Here is a 13,637-nt window from a genome sequence, read left to right on the forward strand (position 1 = left end):
AAAAAAATTCCATCACCTAGGCAACTAAGCGACAAGGCGCCCTCTGTCGCCTGGCCTCGTCTTGGCACCTTGAAAACTATGGATAGTGTCATAGGGCCTACAAATTGAAGAATGATGTAAATAATCTATGACAAGGGGAGAAGCCCTTAGCTGTTACTTCTCCATGCTGAAATCTCTTTGAACTCTATCACTCCTATCTCACATGTCCCCGTTTCAAGTATTTAGTTAAATTATTCTCTGCAAAGAAAATTGGTATTAAGTTTAGGCATATGAAGAACAAATGATAAGCTTAGGGCATGTGATGTCTTGATGTCTTGATGTCTTCCTTTCCTGTGATAGGGGCAAGAGAGCCGTCAACAAGGAATGTTTTGTCTCAGTTAGAAAGGAGTTGGTCAGTGGTGAACAAGTATGAAACACTAGTCATGTGGTCAGAGGCACCAAAATCAATTATCCAAGGGATTTTATGAGTACTTGAGATAGAAGCATGATTTGCAGTAACACGAATACCTGAGTGTGCATATGGAAAAGAAGGAATTGTCTTAGATGAAGTAGATGCTATAGCAGTAGATGCCCTCTTGCCCCTATCACAAGAAAGGTAGGCATCAAGACATTACATGCCTTGACCTTGTCATCTGTTCTTCATGTGCCTAAACTTAATAACAATTTGCTTTCAGTTAGTAATTTAACTTAATCCTGAATTGTAGTTAAATTACTAACTGAAATCTCTTTGGCCTCCACCACTCCTACCTCATGAAGGACTCTTCAAGTTGCTAGAAAAACACAACATGCTGAAAGTGCAAGTTCCAAGTGGGGTTGCCATTTTTTTTTTTTTTGTGTGCAAGGACAATGTCTACTGAAGATTCAATTATCTCAGAAGTCACTGAAAGTCAAAATATGATCAGTTCAGGTGCTAAAAGTTGGGGTTTCCCTGTGGTATTACTATCCTAGATGGACTGAATTTTTTTGGGTAGTCAAAAAGTGTAAACAGCATCAATTTATCCTATCTACAGTCTCCCACAAACTAAGGCTGTGAAAACAGCATCAATTTATCAACTAGATAATCATGGAGTGCGTAAGTCATAGCTTTAGTGATATGATCTGCTAAGTACTGGTCTCAAATTAAGTAACAATCAACCTCAGTGTGTTGGTTCATTCATGAAAAACTGCATTAGATGCTATCCTTGTAGCACTAGTGTTGTTAGCATGCAATGCTGAGGATGCTGAAGGAGTAGTCAGATCAATAGATAAGTCCTAGAAGAGACCTCTATGCCATATGAGTTTGCTGCATATTGAGGTCATAGAACCATACTCAGCTTCATCAATCGATTTAGAAACAACATCTTGCTTCTTGGATTTCCAAGAGATGAGAGGATCACCAAGAAATCTACACCAGCCTGTGGTTGATCAACAAATATTTGGGCATCCAGCCCAGTAAGCATCTGCATAAGCACATAGCTGAGTAGGGGACGAAGATGAGAAGAATATTCCTCTAGATGGTGCTTCTAAGATATCTAATGATACAATTCACAGCTGTCATATAAGAGCAGAAAGAGAAAATACAAATTGACTAACAACCAGAACAACATAGAAGATGTTTGATTTAAATAAAATGGTTTATTTAAATAAAAAAATAAAAAGATCTTCTTAATACCTGGGTAAGATGGTTTTCTTTCTGCAAAGCATACAAAGCTCCTCTAGCATAAGTTCCCCAATCGCATTCCTCATAGGTTTTGGATGAATCATTTTCATGTACCTTGTTGTTTTCACTAGCAGCAGACCTTGGGTGTTGAACCTCATCAACTCTATAAGGCCCAAAATTTACAATACAGTAATGTAAATTTAGTCAAAGGCTATGGACTATAGTTCATGAATAAGAGATGATAGAATGGGAAGCATGAATGCAAGTTATACTATTCTATGAGCATTTTCGCAATTATCTAAAGCATCTAGGAAATAAGGGAGAACTGCAAAGTTGGAAACCATTATAAATGATATAAGGAAAATTTACATTCAGCAACTTCTTTTTTAGTAAGTGGAAAAGAAATTTACTAATGAAAAAAGAGTACAAGAAAGAAGATGATGAAGAGTCAGCATAAAAAAGGGTCTTAGAAATATAATACAAAATAAATCCCTTTGTGTCATCTATTACAACATCTAATAAAGACCAATAATCTTATCCAAAGATAAAGATGAACAATCAAAAATAACTCCAGCAGCAGCATCAACCAATTCAAGATGAGGGAACCAACGTCAGCAACCAATCTTCTATCATACTACTTTCCTTCAAATATTCTATTCTTCCCTTCTTTCAAAATCCACCAAAGATCACAAAAGGCATGTTAATGATCATCATCATCATCCTCTAAGCCATTATTAAAAAAGTGTGTACAACATGCCTAGCATCGTATTGATTAGGCTGGAAACCATTATTAAATTGCTTTATTTTCTAAAACATCAGCGAGATCATTGACCATTCTTGGTACCTATATGAACTCAGTCTCTAGCTCCCTTGATAATGGTTTTATTTTCACCATAGGTCAGATAACTAAATATTATCTGTTAAAGCCTTAAATTTTGTTGGATCTTGTTACAACCTGAGAAAAAAAGGGAAAAAAGAGGAGAAAAATAAGAGATAAAGGTAGAGAAAGCTGTCTTGTACAGTAGAGAACAAGAAGAAAGTGAAATGAGATAGAAAAAGAGTCTAAAGGAAGAGGATACAAACTGTCCTCTTCTCCTTGTCAACCTGCACCATGTCAAGAGACTAAGATGCCCCTTAGAGGCATACATTTCAACACTCTTCAATCTAAAGCATAGGTATCATAGAGCTCCAGCTTGTTTCAAATATAATCCATCCTGGTACAGCACAAGCTCTTGGTAAACAAATCTACCAGCCGATTTCTGAAAGGACATAAGGAGTAACAACATCACCATTTGCCACCTTTCCTCTTACAAACTGACAATCAACTTCTATATGCTTGATCCTCTCATGGAAGACCGGATTGGAAGCAATATAAATAGCAGCTTGATTATCACAAAACAATTTGATAGACTTTCCTATAAGAATACCTTTCTCTTGAAGTAGATGTTTCAGCCATATCAACTCACAAGTGGGTGGCCCATTATTCTATACTCAGCTTCAGCACTGCTCCTAGAAACTACATTTTGCCTCTTACTTTTCCAAGTAATGAGATTGCCACACAAAAAGGTGCAGTACCCTATAGTATACCTCTTGTCTATTGACGACCCTGTCCAATCTACATTGGAATATCCCTCTAAGGTTAATTCTCTCCCTTTTCTTGTATAGTAATCCCTAGCCTAGAACATATTTTAGATATTTCAACACTCTTACAACACCTTCCCAATGAATGACTATGGGATTCTGCATGAACTGACTCAAAAACCTTACACTGAAGGAGATATCTAGATGGGTGATGGTGAGATAAATCAATTTTCCAATTAATATCCTATGCCTTTCGGGATCACTGAATGGATCCCCCTGACTATTAGTCATTTTCACATTAGGATCCATAGGGGTCTCAACTGGTTTGACCCCTAGATGGCTTGCCTAATCCATCAAATCTAAGACAGACTGGCATTGTGACATGGAGATTCCCTACTTCAAGAGGGCTACTTCAATACCCAAGAAATATTTCAAGGATTCTAAATCCTTGGTTTGAAAGAGTTGTTGCAAAAATTGTTTTAAACCATTAATTCCACCAACATCATTGCTAGTAATGACTCTGTCGTCTGTAGTGAGAATGGGCAAAATGGGCCTTAGTGACTTTATTTCTTTTAAGTTATGTTTAAGTTTATGTTCTTTTAGTTATGGGCTGTAATCATACGAGGAAGAGGAATAACAGAGAAGAGAGAGAGAGAGAAGAGAGGAGAGGAGAAGAAGAAGAAGAAGAGAAAAAGATATGAAGGGTCGAAAAGAATTGGAGCTGGCAGCACCCAGCTTCCCTTTTATTTAAAAGTCTTATAACAATTCTAAGAAATTGCAAATAGGCCCCTGGCACCCTGGCAGCACACCCTAAACAAAAGAAAAGAACATGCTACCAGCAATCTAAGCTAACAGCATTGTAACAACATGAATAAGGAAAAACAATTTAAAACTAACAACATGGGCCTTTTCCTTGTTTGTTTTATTAATTCTTCTGTGCTGTCTGCCCTGTTAAGGGCATCTAAGGGGACTATAGAAGGGAGTGAACATCTTCTCTTCTCTCTTCCTTTCTCTTCTTCCACAACCTTTTGCTGAAATCATTCCTTCTTCCTTTCTTTTCTTTTCTATGTTTTTCTGAACTATTGCAGGTGTATTTCACAATTTAGTATCAGAGTGGGTTCTCAACTTCAACATCTTTCTCCTTTCTTAGCCCATACACAATGTGTATGGAGAACTGATCGGCTTATCAATTAGCAGCTTATGTAGCCAAGTTAGGAGGGGTTTTGGAGAGGTTTTGTGGAGACTTTAATCATTAGTTGAAGCCCAAGGCAAGTTCTTGGAGTTTTTTTTTCCCGAAAACCATAGATAGCTAGAGAAATCTTGCTACAGGTCCTAGAGACACTTTGAAGCTGGCGGTTGGGGATCAAAAGGAAACTCCCGGAAATGGAACACTGTTTGCTAAACATAGCCATATGAAGGTAGAGGCATATATAGATGCTGATTGGGCAGGTAATGTTGATGATAGGAGGTCCACATCATGGTATTGTGCTACGGTAGCTGGGAATATTCTTTCCTGGAGGAGTAAAAAGCAGTCAATGGTTGCTAGATCTACAATTGAAGCAGAATATAAGGCTATGGCCCATGAGGTTTCTGAGTTGTTATGGCTTAGATCTCTCCTTGATAAGTTGGGCGTCTCATGTGACAAGCCACTGATGTTATATTGTGATAACCAAGCTGCTATTAACATTGCTCACAACCCAATTCAGCATGATAGAACTAAGCACATTAAGGTAGTCAAACACTTTATACGGGAGAGAGTGGCTTTAGGAGAGGTGTGCCTTCCCTTCATTGCATCAGAAGAGCAGCTAATAGATTTCCTGACTAAGGGAATTCCAAAGGCAAAGCTTCAGCATTATGTATGCAAGCTGGGCATGATTGACATCTATGTTCAGATTGAGGGGGAGTGTAGTGAGAATGGGCCAAATGGGCCTTAGTGGTTTTATTTCTTTTAAGTTATGTTTAAGTTTATGTTCTTTTAGTTATGGGCCTTTCCTTTGTTTGTTTTATTAATTCTTTAGTGTTGGCCGCCTAAAGGGCATCTAGGGAATTGTACTCTTTTTTAGATTTAGAAATAAAATACATCTTGAGGTGACTAGAGAAGGGATTGAACATCTTCTCTTCTCTCTTCCTTTCTCTTCTTCTTCCACAAGCTCTTGCTGAAATATTTCCTTCTTCCTTTCTTTCTTTTCTATATTTTTCTGAACTATTGCAGGTGTGTTTCACAACTTCATCAATTGTAATTGTGGTTCAGACTTAATAGAAGGCTTGTAGTATTAGGTTTAGCAAAAGAAGCCAGTTAGACAGGAAAAAAATCAACTTTAGCCCAATCGACCCATATTTATAGATTTACTAAATATGGGTACAAAGACTAATGTGCCCCTAATTTAGTATGTGCCATACAACTTAAAGACCAACAAAAAAGACATTATACTCTATAATAAAAGATATAAAGGCTAGAAAGGGGCCACCATAAGTTGGTTGTTAACATCACATACACTACCAAAATGATCTTCCCAAATGTGGTATCCTTACTCAAAATTGAATGATCAACTTCACATTGCTTGAGACCAAACTCCTATACAACACTACTAAACCTACCGAACCAAGCCCGTGGTGACTACTTAGTTCATAAATTGCTTTGCACAACTTACATACCTTTCCAACCTCCCCTTGAGCAACATACCCAGGAGGTTACTCCGTATACACCTCCTCTTGAAGGTTACCATTAAGAAAAGCATTCTTAACATCAAGTTCATACAAGGGCCAATCAAAATGGGCAGCATGAGTGTGGCGAAATATAGAGGGAGAGAGAAAAGAGAATTTTCTTTATTGATAATAAAAACATGTTGAGCATACAACTTAAATAAGAAAAGATAGGAAAGGCAGACCCCTAGAATCTCTCGCAATCAGGGATTGACTAAATCTTTCCCTTAATCCTAGGATATGACTTTCCTAAAATTATTCAAATCTAATCCTTCCTAAATTTATTCAAATCTCTTAATCAATCAAATCCTATCTTTCTTACTTTACCGGCACTCCCCCTCAAGTTGGTGCAAAGATATCTATCATGCCCAACTTGCTAACTTGAAGCTCAAATGGCTGTCTCAACAAGCCCTTAGTCAAGACATCTGCAACTTGCTGCGTGATTGGCACAAACGGAGTGCAAATTATTCCTTCTTCAAGCTTCTCCTTTATAAAGTGTCTGTCAATCTCAACATGTTTAGTCCTGTCATGTAGAACCGGATTATGAGCAATGTTGATAGTTGCCTTGTTATCACAATACAATTTCATAGGAAAACTCACTGGTCTCTTAAGATCCGCTAGAACCCTCTTTAGCCAAAGAACCTCACACACTCCTTGAGCCACTGATCTGAATTCAGCCTCAGCACTACTTCTAGCAACTACACTTTGCTTCTTGCTTCTCCAAGTAACTAAATTGCCCCAAAGAAATGTGCAGTACCCCGAAGTTGACCTTCTATCAGTAATTGAACCTGCCCAATCCGCATCTGTATACACCTCAACCCCCCTCTTCTCATTTTTCTTGAAGAAGAGTCCTTTTCCCGATGTGCCTTTTAGATACTTAAGTATTCGATACATAGCTTCAAGATGTTCTTCGTACGGGGAGTGCATGAATTGACTCACCATGCTCACAGCGAAGGCAATATCAGGACGTGTACGTGACAAGTAAATCAATCTTCCAACCAGCCTTTGGTATCTACCCGTATCTACTGGAACCCCATCTTTAACTTCTCCAAGCTTAGCATTAACTTCTATCGAAGTGTCTGAAGGCTTGCAACCACTCATTCCAATTTCTTTCAAGAGATCTAGAATATACTTTCGTTGCGAAACCACAATGCCCTTCTTTGATCTTGCCACTTCCATTCCAAGAAAGTACCTTAGCTGGCCTAAGTCTTTGATCTCGAATTCCTTGGCTAAGCTCTGCTTCAGTCTGCTCATCTCTTCAATATCATCTCCAATCAAGATTATGTCATCAACGTAGACAATCAGAACCAAAACCTTGTCTTTGGTGGATCTCTTTGTGAAAAGAATATGATCAGATTGTCCTTGACTATATCCTTGACTTTTAATGAACCTTGTGAATCTTTCAAACCAGACTTTGGGAGACTGTTTAAGTCCATATAGAGACTTTTTTAGCTTGCATACCTTAGTTCCAAATTTCTCAGTGAAACCAGGTGGAGGCTCCATATATACTTCTTCCTCCAAGTCTCCATTCAAAAAGGCATTCTTCACATCCAGTTGATTCAGTGGCCAGTCAAGATTAGTTGCAACAGATAAGAGTACTCGAACTGTATTTAGCTTCTCCACTAGAGAAAAGGTCTCAGAGTAGTCGACTCCATATGTCTGAGTAAAGCCTTTAGCTACTAGGCGAGACTTGTATCTCTCCAAGGATCCATCTGAGTTGTACTTCAGAGTAAACACCCATTTACAACCAACAATTGTCTTTCCATCCAGCAGATCCACTTTCTCCCAAGTAGCATTCTTTTCCAAAGCTCTCATCTCCTCAAAAATAGCTTCTTTCCACTCAGGAACATTTAGAGCCTCCTGGATACTGTTAGGAATGGATACACTAGACACTTGTGAAATAAAGGCACAATATGAAGGTGAAATATTTTTGTAAGATACAAAATTTGACAAAGGATGTTTTGTACAAGACCTAACACCTTTCCTAAGAGCAATGGGAAGATCAAGCTGACTAGAAGAATCAGAATTACCTAGAGGAATATTTTCATGAATCTTTGAAGAATTATCATGAATTTCATGATCCAACCTCTGATCAGATTTTTGTTGATGCTGCGGAATAGTGCCTCTCCTTTTCTGTGCTAGATATTCCCTTGAATATACAAGCCCTTTATACTGTTTTGCATGCATCTCTGTTGTTTCAGCTTTTTCATTTTGAGATGGCATTACCAAAGGTTGTTCATTGGTAGACTCAACATTTTCAATATTTAATTCATTTGTTTTCACTAATTTTGTATTTTCTGCTTCACTTTCTTTTGGTGACCAGTTGTGAGGAACATCATTATGGACAAATTCAAACATTAAATCAGAACTATCTAAAAAACCATCTTTACTAGTGTTGCTCTCCCCCTGAAGATGGGAGTTGCTGTAGTACGAGGTTCCTTCAAAGAAGGTGACATCCATAGACACAAACATCTTTTTCAAAACTGGATCAAAGCATTTGTAACCTCTCTGATTAGTGGGATAGCCTACAAAAATACAATTATGTGCTTTTGGATCAAGTTTTAAACGTTTGGGGTCATGGTTATGAACAAAGGTCACACTTCCAAAAATTTTTAAGGGAATGTTTGTCACTAGCTGAGAGTTTGGAAAACAGTCAGTGAAAACCTGTATGGGTGTTTTAAAATCGAAAATTCGTGTAGGAAGTCTGTTAATCAAATAAGTGGTTGTTAAAACGGCTTCTCCCCAAAGATACTTAGGAACCTTAGTTTTAAAACTTACAGCTCTAACAACTTCAAGGAGATGTTTGTTTTTCCTTTCAGCTACCCCATTTTGTTGAGGTGTATTATTACACGAACTTTGGTGTATAATTCCTTTCCATTATCACTTCGAAATATTTTAATCTGAGTCTGAAATTGTGTTTGAACCATGTTGTAGAAATTTTTAAACACAGTTTCAGCATCAGATTTCTCTTTTAAAAGGAAAACCCAAGTGACCCTAGTGTGATCATCAATAAAAGTAATGAACCAACGTTTTCCAGAAAGAGTTGTCACTCTAGAAGGACCCCAAACATCACTGTGAATCATGGTAAATGGTTTTGATTTTTTATATGGTTGAGACGGAAAAACAGCACGATGATGTTTTGCTAATTCACAAGATTCACACTGAAAAACTGAATGATTTTTATTCATGAATAACTTGGCAATAGATGCTTTAAATATTGAAAGCTAGGATGTCCTAATCGATAATGCCATAACAAAATTTCACTGTCACTAGAAACAGAGATAGAACTGAAACAAGTCTGTCGGTCTTGCCTTCCAAAGGTTGATCCTTTATTAAAGAGGTAGAGGCCACCATCCTATTTAGCACCCCCAATCATCTCCCCCGAGGTTAACTCGACAATTTTGATCAAGGGTTAGTTTACTGACAGACAAGAGATTGTATGATAGGTTAGGAACATGCAGAACATCTTTAAGGTTTAGAGAAGGAGAAATAGACATTGTTCCTTTCCCAGCAACAGTAGCAAAGGAACCATCTGCAATTTTAACCTTTTGATTCCCTGCATAGAGTGTATATGAGGAAAAGAATTGCGAATTGCCGGTCATATGATCAGTGGCACCTGAATCTAATATCCAGGAGCCATTAGATTTGGTACAAGCAATGGCTGCAGTGAAAAAATTACCTGACTGAGCTAGAGAACAAGATGGGTTAGAATTTCCTAACGATTGAGATTGAAACATTTTATATAAGTGCTCTATTTGTTCCTTTGTGAAAGGAAGAGACTCTGAGGATGATTGTTGCCCGGGATCCGAATTGCTTACTTGAAATGCGTGGACATCTCCCCCTGACTTGTTGTCACTGCCTAATTTTTTCTTCCAAACCGCCGATTTCCCATGCAGCTTCCAGCAGGTTTCCCGAGTATGCCATGGCTTTCTACAATGATCACACCAAGGCCTCTGCTTTCCTCCTCGTCTGTCTCCTTCTAAGTCTGCACCTCGGGCCACAAGAGCGGACCCTTCATTCTCTGTTTTTGTTTCACTAACATTCTTCAATATCACTTGTCGCTGTGCTTCTTCTCTATGCACTTCTGAAAAAACTTCTCTTATAGTTGGCAAGGGCTTTCGCCCTAAGATACGTCCCCGAACCTCATCAAGTTCTTTATTCAAACCAGCCAACAAAACAAATACCCGGCCTCATTCTATCTTCTTTTTGTACCGAGCACTGTCACTTGGACTTTCCCATTCTTCTTCAAATAAATCCAACTCCTGCCAAACAGCCATCATCTCATTATAATAAGTTGTTACTTCACGTTCACCTTGCTGCATCTTCCACATTCGGGTATTCAGTTCGAACAGTTGTGAATGATTGTCCAAATCTGAATAGGTTTCCCTAACAGCTTCCCACACATCGCGAGCCGTCGGTAGGAACATGAATGGTTTTCCGACCACCGAATCCATGGAGTTGATCAACCAGGCGGTAACCATCAAATTTTCAGAACGCCACTGCCTGTACTTTGGATCATCAGTGGCTGGCGGTTTCACTTCGCCGTTCAAATAGCCAAGTTTCCCTTTGCCGTCGATCACCAACTGCACGGACTAAGACCACTCAAGATAATTTTTTCCATTCAATTTTTGAATGGTAATTTGAAGAGAATTCTCAGAAAGAGAAATAGCCGCTGACTGAATACCTCCCTCCGAAGACGTCACACTGCTGGTAGCATCCGAAGAGGCTGAACCAGAGCCAACCATGGCGGCCTTAAAATTCATGATTGAACCCTAAAGCTCTGATACCATGTGGCGAAATATAGAGGGAGAGAGAGAAGAGAATTTTCTTTATTGATAATAAAAACATGTTGAGCATACAACTTAAATAAGAAAAGATAGGAAAGGCAGACCCCTAAAATCTCTTGCAATCATGGATTGACTAAATCTTTCCCTTAATCCTAGGATATGACTTTCCTAAAATTATTCAAATTTAATCCTTCCTAAATTTATTCAAATCTCTTAATCAATCAAATCCTATCTTTCTTACTTTACTGACAATGAGAAATAATAACTCATATAGATGACAACTTAGCCACCAGGGAGAAAGTCTAAGTAATCAACACTATAAGTTTTTGCATAGCCTTTTGCCACCAACTAGGTTTTAAGCCTCTCAATACTACCATCTTGTCTGTGTTTAATCATACAACCAACTGCCTGTTTGTCAATGGGTAAGAGGGTAACGTTCCATGTGTGATTAGACTAGAGAGCCTAAAATTCATCATCCATTGCTTTCTTCTAATTAGGTGAGGCAAGGGCTTCTTGAATAGACCTAGTGTTGGAAGGGTTAGGATCCATCATATGGATGACCGAACCATGCTAGATGGCTGGGCAAATTTTCAAAAATTTCCTAATCCTTCTGGGAATTGAATTCCCTATGTTATGAGAAACTGCATTTTTCAGGATTGGTCTTGCACTGAACCGGACCATATTTGAAACCAAACAAAGAGGGAGATTTATACTTGATACAAATAACACAAACGTAGATCCCAAGGTGGAATTTCACGCTCAACTCAGTCCTAAAACCAGCCTCCATTGAAGATGCGTAGTGTATAGGTGAAGCTGATTCAGCAAAACTGCAACCCACTTCTTTTCCCTCCTTAAACCATGCTAAGTGGGGTGAACTATTGTCACGGGGGTAGTTCTACGGGGCCCCAACGATTACCCCCGTGACACTATGGCACTCTAAAAAGGGAGGGTGGGGGGGAGTCTCCCTTCTCTATATAAACTCCTTTCCTTGTAGGAGAGAGGGTTAATGCTATTCTATTGATAGAATTTCCAGCAACAAGATGCAAACAAGAGAAGAAGATTGTGGTGTGAAGAAGAAGAAGAAGAAGAAGAAAGAGAGAGAGAGAGAGAGACGTGTCTCAGACCCCTAGACATCAAAATGAAAAAGTTCAAAGGGACTTGAGAATCTATTATTTTCTCTTGGAACAAACGACACATTGTAACGTTTACTAAATTGACAAGACTCACATTGTAAATCTATAACTGACTCTAAATGAGGAACTAACTACTTCAAGGCAAAAAGAGACAGTTGATCCAACTGACAATGCATGAGGAGTGTGGAATGAAATGCCTTCTAAGAACCACCATCGTCTAGATAGTACAATCCTCCAATTTCACACCCATCACCAATTGCCCTCCTTGTCTTGAGATCCTAAAAAACACAATAAGATGGAAAGAATGAAACAAAGTAATTAAGGGTCTTTGTTAATTTACTCACGGCATAATACTAAATGGGAATTGGAGAACATACAAAGCTAATGGAGAAAAGGCATGAGTTAAGTGGAAAAGTAAGGTGTTAGAATGTTAGAGTGATGTTCGACTGATAAGAGTTTTTATTAGCCCATACTTATGTTTAACTTATCTTGTAACTGGGCCTGTGTTAATGGGCCTAATCCTGTTTAATGATTTAAGTCATCTGGGTGTCCCATCACTAATCAGGGGCATCCCAGTAGTTTCTTGTACTTTGTACTACATTCATATATAAATAATAGCATGGTCGACTGGCAAGGACAGTTCGACATTCACTGCATTTCAAAGGTTCTCTTCTCTTCTTTGCTACTTCGAGTACAGCTCCTAAGATTACATGGTATCAGAGCATTAGCTTCTTCCTGGTCTCAGCCGACGCACTCTCTTCTCTTGCTGTCGTTTCATCTTCTCTCTTCCTTTTCTGGGTTGCTGCAGTAAAGACCTAGGGGTGTAAGAGAGTAAGGCAAGTTCGAACCTAGGGTTTCTCTTGGTTGTAGGACTCAAGGGAAGTAAGACCCAGAAGTAGATGTCCTACTAGGTTATTTCCAGCAAGTAGTAACTATTTGGCTACTAAGAGAGGTCTGTATAGGGAAGACCTAGTTGAGGACTGATTTCAGCAGTCCTAGCACTAGCCGAAAGGGGGAGAGCCTCTTCTACAGTTGCAGCTTCGGTGCACCAGCAAGACTCTTACAGAACAGTGGTAAAGAGCCCTATTTTCAGGTCGGTTACCAGCCCTACTTCAGCCCTGCACAGCAAAGTGGTAAAGACTTACACTGCACTGTTGCAGCCTCGAACTTTTACTTGCTACTGTACCCGAACTGGTCCAGTCCAAGTGAAGTCTATCTAGTGTGAACACTTATACCCTTCGGCCAGCACTGTGAACACTTCGGCCAGCACTGTGAACACTTCTACCAGCACTGTGAACACTGTGACCACTTCGGCCAGCCCTAAACAGAACCACCTACAGCACTGTGAACAACTCTAGGACTGAAGCCAGGATGTCCTCACTATCCGATGAAGTTTCCTCTAGAGATAACAGACCTGTTGCAAGGTCCTTAAACCTGGAAAACCCTAATCTGCACAGCTTGCAGATTACAAGTGTGCTGCTGGATGAGTATAACTTCAGAGAGTGGTCCGTCTCAGCAAGGCTGTTCATTACCTCTCGTGATCTCACAGGCTATTTGGATGGAGACAAGAAAGAACCAGAAATTGGCAGTCCTGAATACATTGTGTGGCGCAAGGAAAATGCCACAGTCATGTCTTGGTTGCTGGCCTCCATGACTCCTCGGGTGGCCAGAACTGTTCATCATTTCCCTACAGCCGCAAAAATTTGGGAGAAAGTATCCAAGACATACGGCCAGAAAAAGAACAATGCTAGAATCTATAGGCTGAACCAAGACATTGCAGCCCTAAGGCAAGGA

The 13,637-nt window shown here is 39.2% G+C and overlaps 1 protein-coding gene across 3 annotated transcripts in view; it reads right to left on the reverse strand.

Moving 5' to 3' along the window:
- GALAK (galacturonic acid kinase) overlaps positions 1-13,637 on the reverse strand; it is a 114,020-nt gene that overhangs the window by 87,744 nt on the left and 12,639 nt on the right. For all 3 annotated transcript variants that reach the window (XM_010264981.3, XM_010264979.3, XM_088893299.1), the window contains exon 6: positions 1,652-1,802. In XM_010264981.3, coding sequence (XP_010263283.1) covers positions 1,652-1,802 — 151 coding nt within the window. The remainder of the gene's footprint in view (positions 1-1,651; positions 1,803-13,637) is intronic.

The sequence above is a fragment of the Nelumbo nucifera genome, chromosome 8 (genome assembly GCF_055504915.1).
Source record: "Nelumbo nucifera cultivar China Antique chromosome 8, China Antique-T2T, whole genome shotgun sequence".
NCBI lineage: Eukaryota > Viridiplantae > Streptophyta > Magnoliopsida > Proteales > Nelumbonaceae > Nelumbo > Nelumbo nucifera.